The sequence below is a fragment of the Panthera leo genome, chromosome B2, assembly GCF_018350215.1.
Source record: "Panthera leo isolate Ple1 chromosome B2, P.leo_Ple1_pat1.1, whole genome shotgun sequence".
In the NCBI taxonomy this organism is placed as follows: domain Eukaryota; kingdom Metazoa; phylum Chordata; class Mammalia; order Carnivora; family Felidae; genus Panthera; species Panthera leo.
The window spans coordinates 83305468-83322599 of NC_056683.1; the positions used below are offsets into that span (position 1 = coordinate 83305468).

Sequence of the window (17132 nt, forward strand, 5' to 3'; positions counted from 1 at the left end):
GTAAAAATACAGGTCAGGAATTTGGGAGTAAGGTCAGGGCTAGCAGAGACTTATGGAGTTAACTGTATAGAGGTGATAGCAGAAGCTGGAGAAGTATCCTCAGTATCATCAGTCCAAATTTTCCAAAATATCTTACCTTGTAAATGTTTTAACCTATTCAGACTACTAAAGATTGGACACCTTCTGTTCTGTTACTCAGGCAATCTCTGGTTTAAAATATTGTCAGATATTTAGATCACTTTCAAACAGACAGCTAATCGATTTACACTGTATTTCAACTTGATTTTCAAGGAGCTGCCAGAGTTTTTTTAAAATGCCTTCAGAGTAGAGAAATAAAACTACATATACATACATATATAGTAGTAGTTTTATAATTAGTTATAAATACATAGTTATATTATAATACATTATAAATATATAGCTATAATTATATATAGTTAATTGTATGTATAGTATATATAATTAACATATTTTCCAAATTAGAAAATCATAAAACACTTAATGTGTTTTTGCACTAGATTATTAAACAAGACTGTAACAAAAGGACAAATTATGTATGTCAGAATAATTGGCTGTGTATGTGTATAAACTAAGTTGGTAAGATCATTGAACTTTGGCATTAATCGGTATAATGGAAGGAATGAGAATCATCAAAATCAAAACACAGGTAAAACATAAAAGGCAAGCTGTCTATTAACTCAGAATAAATAAAATTGTAGAAAATAGAGTATATGATTGAATATAAAGCAGGATAATTTTGATTCTAATTTTGTAACCATCTTTTAACCCAAATATTCACCTAAATTGATACAAATCCTTCAAATCCTTTATTTTTTATTTTTATTTATTTATTTATTTATTTATTTATTTATTTATTTTTTGCTTAAGTTTAGGTGATAACTGTGGCAAATTTATATTAGCAGATTGATACAGATGTTAACTACAGTTAACAATTTAATATATACATCCCACAAACAAAATGACAGGCAGATTGGCTATACCTCGAAGGGAAGGCTTTCATGATTACAATAATCTATAGGCTTCATTGACTATGGAAGTGTACTTGTGATGCCAAATATAATTTAATCACAGTATCTAAGAAAAAAGCTTCTGAGACACGGTTCTAGGATTTGGAAGGCCCCAGACCTTCTTCAGGGTCTGCCTGGTTAAAAAGACCCAAGACCCATTCAAGCACACATAATTCAGGAGGCCTGCCTGCCAGCAATAAAGGCCGAAATTGGATACTTGGTGAGATTAATTACCTAGATAGGGCTTGATAATGCAAGTCAAATGGGAATGTAATTAAAGTGCACCTTCCATGAAAATTATTCATTGCTGATGGATCAGGTGACAGATAAATCAAAAGGCATTTTAAAAAAGACTACAGGTTAACTTGAAGCAGGTCTTTCCTCTTTATGAAACTCTGCAATTGCAGGTGTGGAATTCACTCTTGCTGTCTTATCCTCACCATGATACCATAAGACAAAAAAGCATATTGTAATGCAACCTATTAGAAACAGAAGCCAATAGAAAAACCATTAGGATCGCAGTTACAAACAAAAGGTCAGCTAGACTGGAACCAGTTGGCTGGCAGATTTCAGAAGAGAGTATCACTCTATGTTCATACTATAATGGGGATTGCAACCATAAAAGAACAAGTGATGAATTAATAAGTTGACTAGTCCCCAGGGCGCAATTCTTACAGATGAAAGGCATGCTGGGGTAATCAAACAGAGTTATAAATTAGATAAATCGAATGGCATAAGAAGTATTTTACATCATCATTATTAAATAAAGTCTTCCTGGATGTGTTGTTAATTCTTTACTGTCAATACATTTATTTACAGTCTAAGAACAATAAAAAACAGTGTTTTATAACAACGGCAGGGTAATTTCAGTTACCCAGAGGGATACTAAATCTAATTTCTCTGTTGAGTTCTTTTAGATGTGTTTATTATACACCTAAGAGAAGATAGGTGAAACAAAATGTCCAATTAAATGTTAGTTATTGGAAAATATGGCTTTATATGTTACTCATTTGCTTGCTGAAACTAATGAACATACCTTGCTTTTATTGACCTGTTTAAAGAAAATGCACAAAAGTGTTCTTGCATGCAAGAATAAACTTAATGCTGAACAGGAATACTATGTCGTCTAGTAGATGGCTTATGAAATTCACAAAAAAAAGACAATCAATGTCAGAAAAAAAATAACATCAAAAAACTTGAACAACCTTTGCCTATGGAAATCTTTAATAACAATGTAGATATTGATCTATTACTACACACCTTCAAATAACTATGTAACTTTTCCAAAAATTTCCACTGTATATATTTTTTTAACTTGAAAAAAGACAAAATTTGAGTTGAAATTCCCCTCAATAATCTATCCATCTCAATAGCACATAAATATCCTTCAAATTAAAAGACAACCAAAAATAATGAAAAACTATTGTGCACTATTACCTATAGGCAATTAAGAGGCTCATCACAAATACTCTAACCTAATTATAATAAAGTATTTATTTCTAAACTTGTTTTCAATAAAAATAAATTTTATATAGCAGGTCTCTCCACATGTCTAAAATTCAGAAGTAGGAAAATTCATGGGCAAACACACAATAAAATTTTAGATATGTAAATTTGATACACAGGACCTGCTTGTGTTTGAAGTGCCATAGGTTAATGTATAAAAAAATACATCTGTCAAAGAATTATCTGTTTGTAGTCCTCCATTCCTAAAGGTTACTGATTAAAATTGAAAATAGGCATGGCAAATACCCAAACATTTTATCAGAAGACACTGCTTTTTACATTCCCTGCAGATGCCAGTAAGTAACTTAATCCCAACCCAACTATAAAGTAAACTGTTCATGATTTGTCAGATTATCTGATGCTTGTCCAGAAAAATAGCCTGAAAAAAGAGTCACCAGGACACTATAATTAAGATCCATTCATCCATTTCATCCTGGAATTGAAGAAAATAACAAAACATCAAAGTCATCAGACAGCAATCTAAAGAAGGTCAGTTAGTATCTTTTCAAACATAACACCAGGATTTAATGCACCAGGTGTGCTAGAAGTAACTTGCAAATCATAATAATATCCAAGGTTGGCTGAAATAGCATTATGGCTTCCTGTTCTTTGTTTACGTCATTCTTAAATATAAAGGATATATGATTAAAAATAAAAGGTAAAGTCTTAGTATTAATATACTGAAGATAGCAAGAGTAATGTTTCCAAACTTTTAGGTGGATCTTCTACTTTTCTATAGCTGAGTTCATGATAGGGGGCATAATTTAAAATGTCTGGGAGGAGGAAACTAGGAAGAGAAAGAAATGTGAAAACAAAAGCATAACATAAAATATAACTATATATACACACACACACACACACACATATATATACACATATATAAAACTACATATACTATATACATATACACAGTAAGAGACACAGTCTTTATGAGATGTGTGTAGTCATTTGACTTTATAACAATATTTCATATTAAGAATGACAATAAAGATATTACAAGAGGCAGTGTTATAAACACATAGTTTACGGAATTAACATCTTTCCTTTTATGACCTCTATTGAGATTATCAGGTTCTCAACAATGACATTTATGTGAGGCTAAATTTGGGTTCTTAGTGATGTCAGAGATGTGCGAAAAATAGGATGAGATGTCAGAACAAGGAGAAAACAAGGTTATGATAATGTATTAGAACAGAACAAAGGCGGTAATTTTTTTCCAAACAAAATTCAGACTCATGATCTATCTTAGACTCTTTACCAGTCTGATAAATGTTGTATGAAATCAGCATAAAAAGTATCTATTACAATTCAATTCAGCCAACATTGAGCACTTACAGCACATATGCCATAATGTTACGCTTTGTTTTCAACCATGACAAATATGATTATGACATTTTCTACTCCAAGTTGTCTATCAAAATTGTTTCTCATGGCTCAAAATTGTCAAATCCAATGGACTTTCTTCTGTCTTCATTGCATTGACCTCCTGTGACATTTGATTCTATGATTAACTGACTTGGAAAATATCCCTTCCTTTGGTTACTGTGACAGCCCTCCTATCCAACTGGCCTGGGTAAAAAGGTTTTTGGTCTTCATCCCATTGTTTTGATATTCTGCCAGCTCCTGTTGATATTCTCAAAACTTCTCTCTCAAACTTTATATATTATAGCTCTACCTCCTCTGCCCCGAAATAGGCCATTCATTAACTTGCCCTCTATAGGTTTATGATTGCCAAATTTGTAACATTTAGGCTCCCCTACCATTTCAACACTCTTAGGAATATATATGTGTTCATAAAGTGTACAAAGTTAAAAAGTGCATACAGTTAAAACCGTCTATATACATGTCTATACCCATAAATACGTCACATTACATGATACAGCTTGATGTAACAGGAGCTAAAGGTGTTAGGTTTAAGTGTATTAGTAACATTTGAATAAACTCGTCATTAGTGATATGGTTTAACCAGTATCTCTGAATTTTATTACTATATATGATTGCCATTATGAATGCTATGTTCAGACAATGTTCCACATCTTTCTATATGCTGAAGTTAATGATCAAATATTATTTAAAATTGGTACACTAATTATCTGATGTCAACATGCTATGGATAATTAAGAACTGTGTGCATTTAAGCTATGATAATTGTTTTTCACAGCTCTTTTCTAGCCCCTGTGTTTTAAACAAGCCAAGCAGCTACAGGACTGCAAGTACATCTCCTGCCCGTACTTTGTCATAGGACAGACATCATCTACTCTGCCTTCTCCCTGATTAATTTCGTGGGGTTGTGGCAATTATCTCTCCTGTGTGACAGACCTCTTTGTAAATGAAATGTAAGAAATTTGGATAATTTTTCCTGGTTTTTACCCCTTGATTGATCCTTGTTTCTTGCTTACAATGTATAAAGGGAACTGAAGTCATAAAGCAGTTGGAACGAAAACAAGTACCAATTGGGCTTCTGCAGTGGTAATCAACACATCTGAAAACAAGACCTTGGTGGTGTTCTTTCTTTTACCCTATTACTTAGATCACTTGGTTAAAACCGTTAATGATCCTCTTGGATCAATGTCTTTTGCTTGTAGCTCTAATTTACTGCATCGGATGATTAGTACAGATGTTTTTGTGGATGGCTCTGCATCATTCCACCAGATTGCTTGTCTGAATCAAATTTGCTTCAATTCATCACCAATGAAGCAAGGAATAAAATAATCAACATTTACTTTCTCTTAACACTGGTACCAAAAATAGAACAACTAAACGCTTGTCAATTTAAAGACTATCTCTTACCTTTTACAAAGCTATGTCCCTTAGCTTATCCAGGGCATAAAATGGTATATATGGTTGGGGGTGGCAGAGTGTAGGAAATGGAAGTGCAGGGAACCAAAACCTGTACTTCAAATTAATGAGCCCAGGTTTATTTTTTTAATTGAGGTCAATTGACATACAACATTATATTAGTTTGATCACCAAATTTGTATCATCATCATCATAATCCTCTTCCTCATCATCACCAATGCACATTATGTGTATTCACCTATATATGAATAATGTATAAAATTACCAGCCACTGGCTTTTCATTCTCTGAAATGCAGCTTATTGATTTCTTGCTCATGTGTGTACATATATATATATATATATATTTTTTTTTTTTTTTTTTGAAACTGTCTTCACAGTGCTATTCCTTTAATAACACTTCGGGGAAATGATTGAGATAGTATGCTCCATAAGAACTAAGCAAACAACTCACAGATCAAAACCTTTTTGTACGGTGGAACAATACCAGGTAAATAAGGTAACCAGTTCTGAGAATTAATTAAAAATCACTTCCTGATTCAATACATGTAAAAAATCCTTTACAAATGTGTTGATTTGTGTTCTTAGCATAGTAATCCTCCTATATACATATGTTTTGCTGTTTTATTATTTATAATTGTATAATACCTCCAGAAAAAGAGATTGAATTCAATATATATTGACCTGGGGTTGTACTTTGTAAAAAATTTTGCATGTTTTACTTCAGTCTCTGGTGTTAACTTATTTTTTTGTATTTTTTTCCTGTTAAAATTAAAGAGTAGGTGGTCTGGTTAGTCACATTTCAGTCAAAACAGATTTTCTATATCTCACTTGAACAAACTTCTTAACTTTAAAAGTAAAGTACTATTTCTTTATAAATATAGTCTAGTGAATGCATTTTCAATTCTCTACAATCTCCACTCAATAAACTAACAGTAGCAAAATAAAGGACCTCCTTTTAAGGGCAAGACATATAATAAGAATTACTTTACATAATTCCATCATTATCTACTATTCCAGGACAATGATCCTAATGGGCAGTCATATATTTTGTTGAAGAGTCTATTTAGAGAAGCTTAAATTTAACAAGTTACAAATTTTAATCTCCAAAATATGGTGATAAAAACCTTTTCACTAGAAAATCTTGAAACAGCACTCACTTCTTAATCATGTAGAAATTGCTAGTTTAAAATTGCCAAGAATTTGGCAAACTTGTTCAAGCTTGAAAATCCAGGGACAAACCACATGACTTACTTTATATAGAATGTTCTGCTACCATGAAAGTAGCACCTTCTATAATTTGTAAGATAATGAATTGGCTCTGTTTAAAAAAAAAAAAAAAAAAAAAAAAAAAAAAACCATCCAAGATGTCAGGAGCAAAATATTACTATTGGTCTTTCTGGCACTTACCAATGCACTGCACTAAATAAGTTTTAGTGCCTATTTGAGGGGGACGGGGAATCACAGAAATGAATAAAATTCCTACAACTCCCATTCCTTTCCCCAACCACAAAAGTATGCATGCCCGTCCTCATGCACATGGAAAATAAATACTTTCCTTCAACATAATAGGATAGAACTAAATTATGTCACGGATGGATATTTGTGTTAGCCTGTTCAGACTGCTGTAACACCAAAGACTGGGTGTCTTAAAAGAAAACAAAACAAAACAAAAACAGAAATTTATAAAACAAACATAACAAAAATAAATTTATTATCTCATAATTCTGGAGGTGGGGAGCCCCAGATCAAAGTCCAGCAAGATTCAGATTCTGATGAGACCTCTCCTCCTCACTTGCAGATGGCCACCTTCTCACTAGGTCCTCACGTGGTCTTTCCTCAGTGAATGTCAATGGGGAGAGAGCAAGCTCACTGGTGTCTCTTCTTATAAGGACACTAACCCTATCAGGATCAGGGCCCCAACCATAGGACTTCATGTACCCTTAATTAACTCCCTATAGTCCCTGTCTTCAAATACAGTTATACTAGGGGTCAGAGCTTCCACACATGCATTTAGAGGTGGACACAATTCAATCCATGACAGTGTTATAACCGAGTTATCACACAAATTAACTCATTCTTCTCAGATGCTTAAATATCATTATCCACAACAGCAAAACTGAGATCAAAGAATTTAAGAAATGATTAAGCTATATTAAATTGAAAATATGAAAGGCTACTTAAACTTTGTATTAGGTTTCTTTCATATGTTTACAAAGAATCCTTCCATTCAAGAGCCTGCAGATCAAACTTGTTAACCTCAACCTAACATCAACGTAAGCAAAATAGTTCATTACAAATATTTATAAAATCAGAAAAGGGTGGATTTGATAACTCCTACAGACACTGGGACAGAAAGCATGGGGATGGTGAGAAGGTAAAGATGTGGGATTGAGAATACAGGTTGTTTAGGGACATTTCCTTACATATATTTTAACTGAGAAAATTCATAGAACAGCTATGTCACATAGTCTCAAAATGTCACAAAACTACAAAAAGGAGAAGATATTAAAATAAGTTCTGAAAAGCTTGTGTTGTATACTAAGCAGTCCTAAGCACTAACAAAAAAGATCTCAAATCTTGGTCTCTGCCTGTGCTTCGAGGTTATGTTGAAAGAAAAAAAAAATAATTATATTTTCAGGAGATGTTCTAAACATGAAGAATTACAAAAGTTTTCAAATATAAAGGTTAATTATATCTTAATATTTTAAAATAAGACTACTTTAAGCTTTTGTTCTAAATCTCTACTTAAATATCAAGTTTGTGGCTGTGAAGTCATTTTAAGATTTTATTTTATTTTAAAAAATGCTTAATGTTTATTTATTTAAAAAAAATTTTTAATGTCTATCTATTTTTGAGACAGAATAAGACAGAGCATGAACGGGGGAGGGTCAGAGAGAGAGGGAGACACAAAATCTGAAGCAGGCTTCAGGCTCTAGGATGTCAGCACAGAGCCTGATGTGGGGCTCTAACTCATGGACTGTGATATCATGACCTGACCTTAAGTCGGACACTTAACTGACTGAGCCACCTAGGTGCCCCAATGTTTATTTATTTTTGAGAGAGAGAGAAAGATGGAGTGAGAGTGGGAAAGGGGCAGAGAGAGAGGGAGACATAGAATCTGAAGCAGTCTCCAGGCTCTGAGCTGTCAGCACAGAGCCTGACTCAGGGCTTGAACCCATGAACTGCAAGATCATGACCCAAGCTGAAGTCAGACGTTTAGCCAGCTAAGCCACCCTTATTTTAAGATTTTAAATAAATCTAGAGTTTTAAGACCAAATCACAAAAATTTTGTATTTGAAATCATGACCTTATATATTCAGTGGATAATTTAAATAAAATTACATTGAATTTCAATTTAACTAACTCTTTAGATATTAATCTTGATAATCTTAGAAAGTATCTTTTCACATTATGATATGCAAAGAATTTAAGTATTTAATTCAACATATTTACTAAGCATGTGTCCTGGGCACAACTGGTTACAGGAGCTAGAGAATAAGACCAAAGATGTTACTATTTTCTTAAATGTGAAGTCTAACGGGAAAGACAAACATTTCATGGATAATATGTGAAAAATATGATGAAAAAAATGCATGAAATAGTCACTGTAAGACCATATCACAGAAAGATGTAATTCTCACCTAAATTTTCATTGTAAGTTTGGGATGTGAAGATCCTGGGTAGGCATATGAGTCTTTACACGTAAAGTGGTCACCATATACTAAGTACTCAAGAAGTCCTAGTTCAGTATCAATGCCAATATGGTTGCCAATTTTATTAAAATAGTATCCAAAAAAATATTTCTTTATTTATATGTTTTAATTATTGATAGCCACTAAGAAAGACTGTAAATGTATCTTACATGTATATTTTTAAGTTAATGGTGTCAAAAATATTTAAACTTTAAAGAATTAAATTTCAATATAGTCTAAGATTCCTACCTGCATGATTCTAAAATATCATGGCCTAAGGTATGAATTAGCATGACTGAATTGTTTTCTGGTTTTTGGACACATCAAGTTTATAAAATAACTGGAAACAAGGGTCCCTGGGTGGCTCAGTTGGTTAAGTCAAGGATCCCTGGGTGGCTCAGTTTGGCTCAGGTCATGATTTCATGGTTTGTGAGTTCAAGCCCCATATTGATCTCTGTGCTGACTGCTCAGAGTTTGCTTCTGATTCTGTGTCCCTCTGTGTCTGCCCCTCCCCAAATCTCTCTCTCTCTCTCTCTCAGAAATAAATAAAAAAAAAAAAAAACTTAAAAAAATTTTTTAAATAACTGGAAACATTACAGAAATGTGTATTTTGAGTGATTTACTATTAAATCTTATTCAGTTGATTTTTCTCCTACAGTGTACATAAGCATGTGTATGTATGTTTTAACAAAATTAACACTATTTCGACAAAATGTTTTGTGGGTAGTGGCAGTGTTTCTTTGTCTGTGTTTTATCTCATCTCACTGGATGGACACTGCTGCATTTCATATTACTCAATATTATAATCAGTATATTCTCTCAAACAAGGAAATATATTCTCTTAACATCTTTTTCCCTTAAAATACAAACTTAGCTTATGAATTCCAAAGAAATATCAGAGTGTATAAACTTAATAGGAGAAATTTATTTTTGCTTAAAGGACACATAACTTGATGGCTTACCATTTTAAATCATTGAGAATAGATGATCTGAGTTAATGTATGAGGAAAATAGTCATAGTTGAGTCACATTAATAAATGTAAGTGAAGATATTTCTGACAAATACAGGAAATGACTTTTGATACTGTCTCTTTTTTGTATAATTTTGCTTATTATAATGTTATATAACTCTATGGTTATATTTCATTTTGGACATTATATAAACATTACAAATCTAAATAAACAGAATACCAAAGCCAATGTTAATTTTGACAGAGATAAAAGATCTGGGCATTTGAAAACATAAGAGAAATTAGTCACATTAAGATATGCAGGGATATTTTTTAAGTTTCTTAAAGAAGGGAAATAGGGGCGCCTGGGTGGCGCAGTCGGTTAAGCGTCCGACTTCAGCCAGGTCACGATCTCGCGGTCCGTGAGTTCGAGCCCCGCGTCAGGCTCTGGGCTGATGGCTCGGAGCCTGGAGCCTGTTTCCGATTCTGTGTCTCCCTCTCTCTCTGCCCCTCCCCCGTTCATGCTCTGTCTTTCTCTGTCCCAAAAATAAATTAAAAAAAAAAAAAAAAAAAAAAAAACAAAACAAAAAAAAAAAAAAAAAACGTTGAAAGAAGGGAAATAAAATCATAGCCAGAAGGCAAGTGTTACAGTAACCAATGTTGTATTTGTTACTAAGAGACTATATTTGTTAATAATATCCTCAGGAAATAACACTTCTTAGTAGGTTCCTTTTTCATTGAAGAGTAATTTATCACCACACCATTAAAATAATATGCAAATTCCCATGTAAAGGATTGTAGTAGTCCATGATAAGATTACATAACACTTAATAATTCTCGGTAAGCAGTGTATTTGACTGCAATAATCTGGGATGCTCTGATGGGCTGCCTACATTCTCCTCAGTGAAGGACTGAAGAATTTATTTGCTCAGATGCTGAGATGGCTGCTAAAAAGCAGACCTCAGTTCCCTGCTCTACTTTACAATTGCCTTGTCTGAAAAATGACACCTTGCTCCTTTGTAGGCTCCTTCCCATAGTCATGTTTGGACGACAACGAGGTATAAAGGCCTGCCACTCTTTCTTCAGCTCTGGACAATATATGAAGGTCCCTTACGGGTGGAGAGCTCCCCATGGAGTTGGCTGAGGAGTTCCACTGAGACTGCATCAAAGCTCAGCTTCCCCTCTGCTCCAGTTTTGCTCCCTTCCTGTCTCTTCCTAAGGCAGTGATCCCAATTGCATGCCCTCATACATACAATTCCTGCACAGTAGTCCCTGTCTAAGTGTATGCTTCCTGGTGAGCCCAACATGGGAAATTATATCCTCTTTCAAGAGGTGACAGTTTGCATCTTTAATTCCTACCCAGTGTTTTCGACAGCATTCTAACAATTATCAATCCCGTTAAAATTACAGTACCTTTATACGTAATACTCAGCTATGAATTACTCCATAATTTCAATCAACAACGTACTGCACAATGTATAGTATGTATTGAATTTAGACAGTCCATTTAGTGATGGGCATAAGATGGGCTGTTAGAGGCCTTATGTCCCAAACCTCTCTTTACTTAGTACAATTCCATGAGTTCAAAGAAGTGATTCAGTTTTAACACTCTTTTCATGTGCATTTTATATGTGAAAAGTGCCATAAACATAATAAGTGTTCAGTAATGAGTCACTCTTAATATTAGTTCTATGATTATAATCGTTATAGTACCATAACACACGTTTTTATTTTAAAAATATAACTGATAATAAACTAAAGGCTCAATTTTTATCGCATGAGGAGTCAAATAGCATGATACTGTTTCAGGAGAAAATTCAATTTCAAAGAGCTGAAGTAACTCATCTAAAATTCAGTAATTATGTCATTGAATATCAAATCCTATTCCTTTTCCATTCATGTCTCGATGCTTTCATTCTTGTAAAATCATTTAACTTTTCTTATGTACGACTGGTTTCCTCATCAGAATTAAGTGCACAACATCCGTTGTACAGCTGGCATACAGAAAGAATTGTGTTACATGGTAAAGGTACAGATGAACACAGCACAATCACTTGCTTGAAGAATAATTGCAGAGTTCCTTAAATCTCTTTGGGGGGTAAGATCACATATATTATAATTTTGTATTGCTTTGAAAATGGTCTAATTGTTTAAGTGCTCCCACAGTGAACTGAGGTATTATAAAAAGAGAAAATAATTTTAGGGTGACCTATTTTTATGAACTTTCACACTTTTGCAGACCATTTTTGTATTAATGTACTTGGTCTGTAGAAGAAATGTAGTGGCACTGATTATGTTTTAATCGGGGAGGCCCTCTTGAGGGCTTAGAAAATGATTCACTTGTCCTCCTGGTAAAATCATATCCGCCCCAAAGTTCTAGACTGACTAACTTATTTTCTGTGAGGACTCCCCCTCTCTGCAGATAGAATGGATCATTCCTTCATTGAGGTTTCAGTGTTTTGTTCCTAATATTCTACAGCAGGCATCACATTATATTCAAGTGTTCTGTCATATTAGGTATGTAACTAAATATATCCGCTACAATATGGGCTCCTCATAAGGACAGGACCAATCTTTACCTACTGTTTGATACACACTACTTAGTAGAGTTGGCTGAGTTAATATTTAAAAAGTAGCATTTAAATAGTCAGCTCTTAAGAACACTGATGTAATTATTAAGACCATTTTTGTTTAAGAGAACCTTCCAATGTAAGGAAGAATAAGGATCATAAGACCATAGATGAAATGCATGTGCTTTCCCCCTCACTTAGAGATTTTTAACATATCTCTGACATACATAAGCCTGACATGTGAGACTTCACCCTTAATAAGTAATACCATTCCTACAAAATAAAACAACAATGAAAGGCTCCTGGAGGGTGGCTCAATCGGTTAAGTGTCCTATTCTTGATTTTGGCTCAGGTCATCATCTCAAGATTCATGAGTTGGAGCCCGCCATTGGGCTCCAGACTGACAGCACAGAGCTTGCTTGGGATTCTCTCTCTCCCTCTGTCTCTGCTCCTCCCCTGCTCACCCATGCTCTTGCTCTCTCTCTCTTTCTCTCATTCTCTCCCTCTTTCTCTCTTAAAATAAATGTAAAACAAAAAAAGAAAAAAATATATATATATCAGCCAGTTTCTGGAGGTCATATGTTCCTGATAAATACAAAAATTATCTCTATATAAATATCATATATTATTCTCTATGCATTTCTCATCTTAAAGCTAATTATCGGTTTAAAGTAGAATCTCAGTCTTAAGATAACTTATGACTAGATAATAGTCACATTTTACACAGACAAAACAAAATTAATCTCTTCCTCCTCCAATGTTATAAAACATAAATGCCAATTCTGAGCCTCCAATAATTCCCCCCATACTGCAATAGATACAGAGTTTACTGTGCTTTGCCTTGACAGGTTCACAAAGATTTGTATAAAAAGAGGGTTAATTCAGCATCCATTTTGCTACAATACACTATGCTACAATAAAAAGTACTACAAAAAAAAAACCCTACTACAATGCGCTAAAGTAATATTTTTATGACACTGAAGAGTTTTTAAGTTTTCTCTAATATTATCTAACAGGATAAGACAGGGGGGTAGGTATACTTTTATCCCCATTTCAGTCATGTGGAACTTTAGTGATCTACCCAAGAGCATGTAACTCCTAAGTGGCAGGGGAGGGGCTGGAGCACAGATCTTTTAACACCAAACCTCCAACTCCTACCCTGAACAAAGCATAAGGGGACTTCAATGTACTCTCATTTCCACAAACACTGATAGGGGATGTGGGGGAAACTTATGCTCCAGACTCCAAACTTAACAGAAAAGAAACTACAAAGTATACACACTACCTTTCACACACTGGCTAATAATTTTCCATTTTCACTCTATTCTTGCCCAGACACAAGCAGATTCTCCTACTACATCTTTTTATACTTGGTAGCAGTGGGTTGCTGATGACGGGGATGACTGACCAGAGATCTAGATTTAAATTCATTATTGAAATGACTGCAGCATAAACCAGGTGGGAGGTGGTGCTGTTTAGTTAATAGAGAATGAGAATTTCAAGGATCACTGCAGGTTTCCATGTGTAGTAATGAACAGGGGAAAAATTTCAAATCATTCTCCCCTTAGAAAGAACAAAAATATTAGCGATGGGGAACAGCAGGAAGTGGGTGTGCAAATTCAGTAGAGCAATAGTCACTAATATATTCTAAATTTCCTCTGTTAAAAAATACAGGAAACCTTCTACAATTACCACAGATCGTCTTGTTTAGATGCATTTCTTTTTGAAAAAGAATAACTTTTTAATAAAAAAAAATAGCATAGCTTTTTTAAAAAAAAGCTAACTTTAAATTCATGAGGTTTTAGCATTTCAGATGTAGGAGAGACTAGGCAATTATGAATGAATATGTTAATATAAAAGTATGACCATAGTTTGGTTTTTAACTTTTTATATTTATTTCTTTAAAAAAATTGAATAGCTTTATTGAGATATAATTTACGTACCAGAAGGTTTACTCATTTTAAGTGTACAATTCAGTATTTTTTTAGCATTTGTACAGAGCTCTGCAATCATCACAATCTAAATTTTGCAATCTAGTCTAATCTAAATTACCTTCCCCCATCAAACAAACAAACCTAGTTTGCCCTTAGCCAGAAGAGAATCAACACCCAAAGCCATTTTACCTAACAACTGTGAGATATTTGATTCAAGAATTTATGGGAAAATCTATGACCGATTTAGCCCATGCAGTATTAACCTGAAAAATTAAACAGCAGGTATTTAAAGAGCAAAAATACAGACCCCAAAAACAGACTATTTGGCGAACTCTATTTGTGGGATAAGCTCAACAACTTTGGGTAATATTCAAAAATAAATAAAAATGTCCCTTCTATACTTGATATCAGCAGGAATAAAAGAACTATTCTAGTTCAGCAGGCCCAAGAGTTGCTCTTAGTGGTTCCAAAGATAGCTCTAGTGTCACAATCATGAACCTAAAATGTTTCAAACCCACTCACTGTAAAGCTATGATGACAAATTTCAATATAAAGCAACACAAGCAAAAATATCTGACAAAAGGATTTTGAAAGAATAGCAAATAGAGTCAGGGTAAATAAAAATGAATCAGACAAAATCAGTTAAATTAGTTATTTCTTTTGTCTAGTTTTTGGAAATTTCAAATTTTCTAGGTCGTTTTTCCTCCAGATTGCTGCTTTTACACAGGAGATCAGATTTGCAATAGCCTTTTAAATAAACATCAAAATGAAACTTTTAGAATAAGAACTCATTAATCTGTTCAAAATGGTAAGCATAAAACCAGATGCCTAGTTTTCATTCTGCAGATATAATTTAAATAGGTAACATTTTGTTAAAATTGGCATAGAAGTGAAGAATAGATTAATCTATGTCCAGGAATTTGGGATAATACTGGTTTTGACAGCCAGCCAAAGATCAGGAAGACTCCGTTATAAGCTTATTATGATGCTCTCACAACTCAGTACTCCAGTGCAGGTCCCATTTTATTAATAACAATGACATAGTACTTGGCTACATCTACCACACAAGATCTTCTTTCACCAGCAAGAATTTTTAAAAGGTTGAGAAAGCCCTCAATTTCTGAAACTTCTTTCAGTAATAAGATTTTCCTGAAGGTTTAGAAAGTCTCCAATTTCTGAAACTTCCTTTCTAACTTATATTTTCCAAAACATACCACAACAAAGCATGACTGAGTAGGGTACCTCAAATGCCATGAAGAAAAGTGAAAATTGCTCCTAGGCTAAGCTACAAGTTCACGGTCTTCAGGGTCATTACTTCCTAATTCACTTCTTTTGAAATTCTCACGAGATCTCCCAAGTACTTGCTTTAATATGACAAATGGTAATATGATCACAAACCTACTGATGAACTTAAAATTCCCTCATGCCCATTTTAACGCAGACTTGCCATATATGACAAATGTCACATCGTATGTGGTAAAACACTGGCTAACACTTTGTGAGACAGTGCACTCCACTCTTTCATCACCCTGATTATCATGCAGTCTTTGATCATGTGCATATACCACACAAAAGAGTACAACTGTAAGAACTATCCACCATCTCATTTTGTCCAATGTTTTCACTCTCTTCTAGATCTTTCAGTGGAGCTTCTTGTCTTAGAACAGTCTTAACTGGTTGACAATTTATCCCTTTTTAGTTCTCCTGCCAGAATCTCTGGAGGAGATGCTAATGAGTCTAGCAATGGTTAATAGTCAACAGGAGGAATAACAAAGAAAAGTTAGAGGTGTGAATCATCAACGAGCTGGAATAATCTAGTTCTGTGTAGCCAAGTTAACTAAATATTCACGCGCGAGAGACCTCACTTATGTAGTCGCATTATTCACTCAGTGAAGACAAACAGAAAAACATACCTGCTTGACCAGTGGTGATACTGACAGCCGCAAAGAGCCTCTGGGATCTGCTTAAGTCAGAAACTCCATTTACAGCTTCAACTTCAAAAGTATAATTAGCGTGGGCTAGCAGGTCCATGACAGTGACATAGTTATCCTCTAATCCGGTCTGCTGGGGCATGTAGCCAATGTTACTCCCACAGGGAACGCACTCGCCCTGCTCCCAACTGCACCGCTTACACAATACTCTGTAGGTCACATCATTTCTTCCCCCATTGTCGGCTGGAGGACTCCATTCCAAACTTACTGTGGTTTGGTTGATGTTGAAAATGAGGTTCTGTGGTGCAGATGGAGGCCCTTTGGAAACCAAAAATAAATAAATAAACAAAAAAAGAAAAAAAAACAACCCCAAAAAACAAAAAATGAAGGAAAGGATCTGTGTGGGCCACGAAGCTAGTGGCTCAATTACCATACAGAAAACTCGTCGAAATGCTTTCTTTTACATAAACATTTCATTACCTTTCCTAAAGAAGCTGTATAAAAGCCTCCTTGAATTCACTTGGCAAGAGGCTCTATTTATTTTCCATTTAATATGTCAAAATGAAAACAGGATAACAACTGTCTTTGTGCTTTTGCCACAGTCTTTAGCTATTTTTCTTCTAAGCAATTACAAAGAACAGTTAATGCACCTAAAAAAAACAGTTGTGCAGTTGTTTAAAAATAGTTTTCCTTTTAACCATATAACAGAGAATACATCTAT

General features: G+C 34.2%; 1 protein-coding gene across 2 annotated transcripts in view; it reads right to left on the reverse strand.

The window, feature by feature from the left end:
- The window catches only part of EPHA7 (EPH receptor A7), a 169139-nt gene that overhangs the window by 90224 nt on the left and 61783 nt on the right, over positions 1–17132 (reverse strand). For both annotated transcript variants that reach the window (XM_042939377.1, XM_042939375.1), the window contains exon 5: positions 16394–16729. In XM_042939377.1, coding sequence (XP_042795311.1) covers positions 16394–16729 — 336 coding nt within the window. The remainder of the gene's footprint in view (positions 1–16393; positions 16730–17132) is intronic.